The 9,016-nt window shown below is 30.2% G+C and overlaps 1 protein-coding gene across 5 annotated transcripts; it reads right to left on the bottom strand.

The window, feature by feature from the left end:
* Positions 1–2,460: 2,460 nt before the first annotated feature.
* Positions 2,461–6,272, bottom strand: LOC112747637 (uncharacterized). 5 transcript variants are annotated; one of them, XM_072218715.1, is made up of 7 exons: positions 6,136–6,272; positions 5,526–5,626; positions 5,170–5,253; positions 4,875–4,911; positions 4,255–4,788; positions 3,461–3,639; positions 2,461–2,800 (listed from the first exon to the last, which is right to left on the bottom strand). In XM_072218715.1, the coding sequence occupies exons 2-5, from the start codon at positions 5,617–5,619 to the stop codon at positions 4,713–4,715; spliced, it is 291 nt and encodes a 96-aa protein (XP_072074816.1). In that variant the 5' UTR covers positions 5,620–5,626; positions 6,136–6,272; the 3' UTR covers positions 2,461–2,800; positions 3,461–3,639; positions 4,255–4,712. The 5 variants fall into 5 exon arrangements, with proteins under 5 accessions (XP_072074816.1, XP_072074803.1, XP_072074810.1 ...); XM_072218702.1 differs by lacking the exon at positions 6,136–6,272 and having other exon boundaries at positions 4,255–4,324; positions 4,643–4,788; positions 5,526–6,097; XM_072218709.1 differs by lacking the exon at positions 6,136–6,272 and having other exon boundaries at positions 4,255–4,320; positions 4,643–4,788; positions 5,526–6,097.
* Positions 6,273–9,016: the final 2,744 nt, after the last annotated feature.

Below are 9,016 nucleotides of genomic sequence, written 5' to 3'. Positions count from 1 at the left end.
TGAGATCAAATTGGGTCAAAGTTGCAAAGGCTAATAATCTAGAAAAGGATGACGTTGTACAAGTTTGGTCATTCCGAGTTGACGGGAAATTATGCATGGCAATTGTCAAGCTTTGATTTTTAATTCTATTTCTATGTAATCATTTTTAGCCTAATTTGCTAATTGCGGGAACTATGTCAGATAGATCCCAAATGAACTTTGTTAGTTTTTTCTTCTTTTTGGCTAGAATGGTTGATAAATTGTCTTTATTACAGTTGAAAGAATCAATTACATATTTTATATTTTCTTTTAATTCTAAAATTTATTTTGTTTTACATTTTCAATATACTGTTATATATACACTCAAACTACATTGAATATAATGGGTGTGGTTTAAGTCTAGGATTATTGATCAATTCGATGGTTGAGGATCGGGAAAGGGTATGTGATTTCATGATTAATATGGGAGTTTCCTAAGTCAAACTATTTTGATAACATAAAGTGGTATTATTGAATTGAATTTTGTTTGGAATGTACGCACTAATGGTGCTCATGAAAATTGTAGTAGCAGTTTATATTTTGTTTAGCAGTGGTTAGGTCTATGTATAGCTAGCCTTAAGTAATACTCAAAAACTTGAACCAGAAGAAGAATAACAATAGAAGACAGATAACAATTCTGGTTTTTTTTTTCGTTGTAATTACAATATTTCCATGAAATCTATTTTAAATTTTTATTCGGAGATTTGATTTTTGTTTTCCTTTAAAATATGATTTTATGTACGTTATCTTTAATATTCTCAACTGTTGATATTAAATTGTCAATTTTTAAATTAGAAGATTAGATAGAACTGATTGATAGATAAATTTGAATTTAATTTCCTACTGCCTTTATATTTAGTGTTTATATAAGAGGTTACACTTTTCCTTTCTAAAATTTTTGTTCAATTCACTTTCACTTTATTGTCAAATAAACGAATGAAAAACCATAGAGCAAAGTTGCAAGAGGTGCTAAGAATGGTTGGATTTGACTCTTAAAGTACAAGTTTTAGATTTAACAAAATACAAATACATTCATGGATACAAGCATCTAAACTGTGGACAAGAAGATCAGTAGTTTTATATTTAAGATGCAAATACATGTATAACTACTTTTAAGAAGAATAAGGAGTCAGTCATGACAGTTGTAACAGATTTTCTGTTATTCTGTTTTTGGCTAACAGTTACAACTCACGTTCTCTTCATTGCTAAAGAAAAGAATGGAAAAGCATAGAGCCGCACTACTTTATACAGATTCAGTGACTTAAACCACAAGTAAACAGTCTAACAATATAACAGAATGTATAACAAACTTGTAACTTACAATCTTGATTTTCTTTAACTATAAGCCTAACCACATTCTTTTTGATCTATTACCCTATGATCCCAACATGGTTTAACAAAATACAAATACCTTCATGAAAACAAGCATCTAAACTGTAGACAAACAGATTGGTAGTTTTATATCTAAGATGCAAATACATGTATAAATACATTTGAATCTAATGACGTTAATTTATTTATTTATTTATCAATGGTTCAAATGCTACAATTTAGTAGTGAAAAGAGAAAAGTAGTTACAACAGATAAGGAATAACGAGTTTGAAGGGTAGGAGTCAGTTATGAACTTATGACAGTTCTAACAAATTTTCTATTACTCTGTTTTTGGCAAACCCTGTACACACTTTTCAGTTTACAATTTTCACTAAATTTCTCTTTCACTCTTCTTCTTTTTCTCTGCCTTTTATCTCTGTTCTTTACTGTTATCCCCCCTTCTTTTTTCATCAAGAATTCTCATTCAAAAGTTCCATAACAAAGTGCATTTCACAAATTAAATAAAAAATCCTAATAATTAATAGAGAAATAGAATCCAAAACCGACTTGTGTCCAACTCACGTTCTCTTTGCTAATGAAAAGAATGGAAAAACATAATAATGATAAATCCTCCTAATTAATTAAATTTAATATCTATTCACTACAAGAAAACATTTCTATTGTTAAAGCGTGGCAAAAAGCTGAAAAAAGCATAACGATAGCTTTTTGCCACGCTTTTTGAGCTACCAGCACGCTTTTAAAAGGGTCACATCTGCAAGCGTGCCGGTAGCTCTATCGCTATGCTTTTGGTGACCTATCATCACGCTTTATTTTTTGCCACACTTTTACAGATTGCCACACTTAAAAACGTGGCTGTATGTGAGAGATATAGCCATGCTTTTAAAGCGTGACTGTTGATGATTACTGTCCAATATGGCCACTCTTTTAAAGCGTGGTTATAAATTTATTCAGTAACCTATTATTCTTTTTTAATCTTCGTAATAAAACCTTACAAAATTCATAAATAATTTTGAAATTTAGGCAATGGCCAATAATTTTAAATCAACTAATCCAACCTTCATAAAGTTATCACTAAAAAAGTGTTTAATCACATGACATGCTCTAACAAAATTCCAAAAATCAAAATCATAATCATTACCCATAAATTCTTAACACATGAATTACAATTCCAACAACCATTACATTATCTACTTTCTTTATAAATACTTTATTACAAAATATGAAACTTCATGATTTCTAATCATCCATTGTGAGCGAAAAGCTTCAAATCTTCCAAAAGAATATTATTTGCATTGTTACTAGACACAACTTCATTATTTGCAATGGCTGAAACAGATCGAGAAACTTTCTTAGAGCCTGAAGCATGCTCTTTATTTTCCTCTCGAACTTGATCCACTTCTATAGTATCCTCATTATCAATGTCAACAACTACAGGGCATGGACTTTTTCCCTGTATTGATGAGTTAACAAAGATAGAATAAAACTTCAATATAAAATAAAAGATCAATGAATTTCTAATTTCCTACATTTTAATGATGATCAAAGAAACAAAAACCAAAAAGGACAAATAATGTTGAACGCAGTTGCAAGTAATGAGGGTAAAGTTCTGCAAATCTGATCCAAAAAAAGAACCACATGAGTACGACCTTCAGTCACAATAATACTAATTTAAGTCAGATCATTCTCCTAAATAACTCAGCAAAATAGTTTAACAGAAAATTATAAAGGAACATTTTAGCACTAAGTTTCAAGGCAGATTAGGCCCCTGGTTCCAGCACAACTTCACAATATGGCAATAATGTGTTTATAAGAACACCATAACTTTTCATGATTTTATGTCCAGTTACCAGTACGCATAAAGAAATATGGAAGAATTCTGTTTACAAATCAACATTATCATCAACAAGAATTAAAAAGCCTTTCTTGACTAAGAGGAGTTGACTACATAGATTGAAGAATGTCTCCAATTACAAAGCATGTCCATAGGCAAGCATTTAAAAATACGGAGTTCTTAATAATTTTATTTAATCTCCTGCTAACATGACCAAACCATGATAATTTTTCATGACTTTATACTGGCACACATCAAGTAAACTAATATACGTCATACTTATATGATTTTCTTGTAATTCTTCCTGAATGGCGGACTGGGACCATTTCCTTTGTATCTTTTGAATTCATTTCACTATCTGATAAATCATTGTCAATTGGTGCCTTTTGTGAATCTGGTTCTGCACATAGAATTTGCACCTGTGCACCCCCTTTAAAGTCATATTCAGCTTGCTGTCCCTGAAATAGAAAGAAATTCCAAACAGTTAGATAAATATTAGATATAAACCAAAAACTAGGAAGGGCAGACTTAAAATTTAAACAGGGAAAATGAAAAGGCCAATAAAGACTTAATAAGAAGCATAAACCAAGAATCTGCTATGAACCAGCCCTATATATGCCATTTCCAAGAATCGCAAGCAATATCCAAATATTTAGAGTATAAAGGTTGATGAGTTTCCAATAGCAACAGAAAGTGACCTTTTTCTTTCTCAGCAAACATTCCAAAGACTGGAAAGGCAGCTCCAACTAATTAAGAGATGTCATGACATTAAAGGTTTGCCACACCACAAAATATGAATTTCCTTTGGTATTTTTTAGCAAAGAATAAGAGAGTATACATGGCTAACCAAATACAAGCAACCATGACATAACTACTTGCAAAGAATAGAAATTTCCATACAACATGAGAAAATAAATTAGATATAGTCTTCATAATTTTACGAGTTCATCATCTATCAAGTTGCTGGTAAAACTATTTGAGCTTGAACTCTTCTAATCAGCATTAATAAATGAAAAATAATTAAAAAAAGGACAACAACAGATGTATAAAAAGAATTCATAGATGTGGCTTACCCTATTTCTGTGCTTTCTCTTGTACTAATTATATCAATGCGTGAAGCTAGTGTGCACTTCATTTTCCTTGCTTGAATGGAAAATTTTTGCAGAAAATATTCAGATAATGTAAATGACACCACATTGACAGATCCATTTAAATGTTAGATATAAACCAAAAATTAGGAAAGAACATACAGACTTACAATTATAGACAAGGAAATTGAAGAGACAGACACAGACAAAAGAGAAAATTAGCTCAAGAATCTGCTAAGAACTGCACTCTATTGAACAGCGAGCTATATGTCATTGCCAAAAGAACTCCAAGCAATAACCCAAACATTCTCATTTATGAAACATAATTTTAAATATGAAAGTTGAAAAGTTTCTGATAGCAACAGAAAGTGACCTTTTTCTTTCTCTACAGATATTGCGGAGGCTGGACGGCAGCTACAACCAATCAAGAGGAAGTGATGATATCAAGGGTGTGCCACTCCATCCACAAGCAGATAAAGTAGTTCAATCCAACTTCTGATAATTCTTATGAAAATAAATCTGCAATGCAAAACAAAATAACAACTAATCATGAAGAAGTATGACAACTATTCTTACAAATCCACAAATAATTGAAATAAACATACATGGACAATGCAAAAAGCCTAAAAGCGAAGATGTTCACTGAAAAAAAGCAATTACTCTGTGTTAAAAGAAAAAGAAAACTCCCATTAGCACATTTAAAGATTGGTTTTGACTTTATATATTTTTGTTTCCAGTTCTGTATGCCATATATATAAATTTATGGAGTAAAACAACTTTACATATTAGTTGTGATTAGTAGAATTTTTTAAGGCACCAAATAAGGGTATGAAATTATTAATGCCTTGAAACAAGTAGTGATACATAATCAGCATTGAAGGCTTCATGTTTGAATCATACCAAGGCAACCAATCCCTATACAGCTCTTTGTGAATGACGTCAGTGTGCTCAACCACACTGCCTTTGTAGAAACAGAAATCCCATCTACAAGTCAATAAATAATAGGCATAGAAACGAACTCAATAATACCACAATGCAAATGGCAACAGTAATCGTAGCTAGTAAAATTGCACTTTTCGAAAGGCTCTGACCTATCCGATTACAATTCTTATTTGAAGACAATGAATCTTTATTTAATGTTGAGGCCTAGATTTTCAAATAAAGCATCCAATAAGAAGATATGACCTTCCTAAAGGAAAATGGGAACAACATAAAAAGTCTACTATAAGAATGCCATGTTAACTTAATGGACTTACGCTGATCTTGAAGGACCAAGTGACATAAGAGTATGGAAAATGGATTCGGAACTTCCATCAACCACACCAACAGCCATGATTGCACGGTGATCATCCCACTTCTGATGATGTGACCATATGCAAAAAATTCAAATTCAACCATAAATATTGTTTGAATGATATAAAAGGAATCTCACAGGGATAGAACACCAGCAGAGAGGGTTCTCATTAGAATATCACAAGCTTATTATGTCAATGAATCAGCAGCAAAGCAAGCTCAAATTCATCACACAGAACCAATCATGAATTAATCACTGATTACTATAGGATTAACGTTTCACCCGTAGTTTTTATTCCAGGTCCAGAGACATAGTAATACATCAAATGGATGCTTTTTTGAAAACTGGAAACATTTCAATTAAACATCATAAACTAGCATAATGGAATTTTCTTTTGTTTGTTTTATGCCTAAAATGCAAAATGCAGAATCATAATGAAGCAAAATGCAAAATCAATAAACCCTAACAAAGAAGGATACAAAATCATAAGCAAATTGCAATAATAAAAAAGTAAACACTGAACCCTCGTGAAAAAACAGAATAATAAAATTACTAAATTCAGAAAGCCCAACCTTCCACCTAAAACTGCACAGAACTAGATAAAAAATCTTTCTCTATTCGGTGCTATTGGAGTACTGTCTTAGTTTGCCATCGCCAGCTTGTCATTCTTTTCCGTTCTTCAAAACTAAAATATTTTAAAGTGTATTATTATTTTCAAAATTATTATTATTATTTAAAGTGGATACTATTTGGTCTACTTAAATATTTTCACACCAAAAAATAAAGAAAAATCTATCTTTTTAGAATAGATTATATTATATAATCTACTTAATATACTAAAACTGGGTTTTTCCCCGCTAACAAAAGTGATGTGTCGATCTCTCGTGAGTCCGTTTTCCCTCCAAAACGAATAAAATTTTTCATCTATTCTAAATTATTTTATAAAAAATACCTTTATTATAATTATATTATTATATTATAATTAATATTTAATGAATAATATATAATTATACTAATTTAGGAACATATCTTCATTATAATTATATCAAATCAATATTTAATGCACTATTAAACTACTTATCAATTATAATGTGTAATTACTGTACATAATAAAAAATTACCTTAATAATAAGTAATTTACATATTTATTTTTGTTTTACTATGGTCTATAAATAGTATTTTTCTATGGTACATGAATCTAAATTTGAGAGTCAGCTCATAATTTTATATTTAGTATTTTTTTTTACTACTTCATAGAATAAGATTGTATTTTTCGTTTTTTATTGAAGTTGATCTTTTTAAGGTACAATTTATAATTTTTTATAATATTTTTCATATACTCATTCTATTATATTATTCTTTTAATAATTTATTAATTGTTGTTACTCTAAGTTATTCTTATCGTCTAATGTTCCAGTTCAATTGTCTTTTACCACAATCATTTACAATGCATCATATCCATGAAATACCTCATCGAGTTGTCTTCACTGATTCAGGTTCCAACTACATGGATGTAAGCGTTCAAATAAGGGGCAATAATCTCTACTTTACCGAAGGATGGTTGGATCTACTTACCTATTATGATCAACCTAATGGAATGTGGTTAAAGTTAGCTTTCTTGGGAGGAGCTCGATTTTTTATTGAGGAATTGCATCCACGGAATTTTATAGGGCAAGTTCAAGTTTTATCCCCTCCATGATTTTTAGGTCTACCCGAAAATTTTTAAAGTGGAGCACATAATGAGATTGAATTCTCTCAGTTTAAGTTCAGTTTTGCTAAATTCGTGACAAACTCGGATATGCAATTTCAACGATTGATAATATATTTAAATTTTCTTATTTTAAGTTGTTCATTATTAGAATAATTTTATAACATATTGTGATTTTTTTTAAAAATTACCGGCTTTCTTTTGCATGTATGCAATGCCATTGAGAGGAATAAGGGTTAGTTTAGTTTCTCGGTGTGGCAATTCTATACCTTGCCGCATTGCATGGATAGCGGATGATGAAACTTATTTAACAAGAGGATAGTTTGAATTTGTACGAATTCTAAATGTTGATATTTACGATGTTATTTCAGTTGGTTATCGTTACGAGAATGACTCTATATTATACGTGACTAAGAACTAGAATAGATTCAATATTGTTTAAGTAATTTGGTTTTAATATTAGTATTTGATTAAATTATAATTAAAAAATTTTAAATTATTGCCTCAATTTATATATTATGAATATTTTTCGTGGATGTGCTATTTTTAAATAATTTAATAATTAATAAAATGAAGTGGTGCCAGATATTTTATTTAAGTTTATTTTTATCCTTTATTTTTTTATTTGTATTTTCATTATATTTGACAAAAAATCTCTACCTAAACATATAATTTTCGTTGACCTAAATACAATTTAGTTGCCAATAAAAACCGATTTTATCTATAAAAAAATAATAAAACATGTATCTTTTGATATTATATTAATATAGTAAGTAGACATTATGATATAATAATATCTTTAATTGTATTATAATTAGTTCATAAATAATGTATGATTATATTATTTTAGAAAACTTTTTTCATTATAATTATATCAAATCAATATTTAATTATGATAAAATATGTTAATTATAATTATATTATAAAATTATAATAATTACGATAGTTATGTTATATAATTTAATCATTTATGTAAGTAAATAAACTAGAAAACAATCAAATCAAATCATGACGGTAAATAAATAATATAAAATAATATTATACATTTAATTGCATTATAATTAGCTCATGAATAATGTATGATTATATTATTTTAGGAAAATATTTTTATTATAATTATATCAAATTAATATTTAATATATTATTTAAATTTATTTTTTATATAATAATAATATTATGTTCCTTTCAATAGCCTTGACCAAAGCCTGACAAAATTGTTGTCCAGATCCAACTTGCGCCTCTGCTGTTTGTCCCCGGAGCACGAATAGCTCAGCAAGCCTTCCGTATGTGGACTTTACCAAGGAAGTGACCGGTAGGTTGCAAGTTCCCTTTAACACGGAGTTCACGCATTCACTGATGTTCGTCGTCATGTGTCCGAACCGTCTACCGCTATCCTGGTGTTGGGTCCACTTCTCATACTCCATCCAGTTCGCCCAGTCACACATGGCCGGATTCTTTGTACGCATGATGTCAAACCAGTAATAGAACTCTGCCTCAGTTTTTGCGTACGCCGCATTAACCAGCATCCTTCTGGCATCCTTACATTTAAAAGAAAGGCTGAAATTTGCTGCCACATGACGGATACAGTACGCCCGATAAGCACGTGGTGGCAGCCAACCATTCACGGGATTCTCAAGTGCAGCCTTGATGCCGTTATGCCTATCTGAGATAACAAGGATACCCTCTTGTGGCGTCACATGCGTTCTTAAGTTGGACAAGAAAAAAGACCATGACTCGGCATTTTC

Source organism: Arachis hypogaea, chromosome 2 (assembly GCF_003086295.3).
Source record: "Arachis hypogaea cultivar Tifrunner chromosome 2, arahy.Tifrunner.gnm2.J5K5, whole genome shotgun sequence".
NCBI lineage: Eukaryota > Viridiplantae > Streptophyta > Magnoliopsida > Fabales > Fabaceae > Arachis > Arachis hypogaea.
This window is presented reverse-complemented; position numbering and strand designations above follow the sequence as displayed.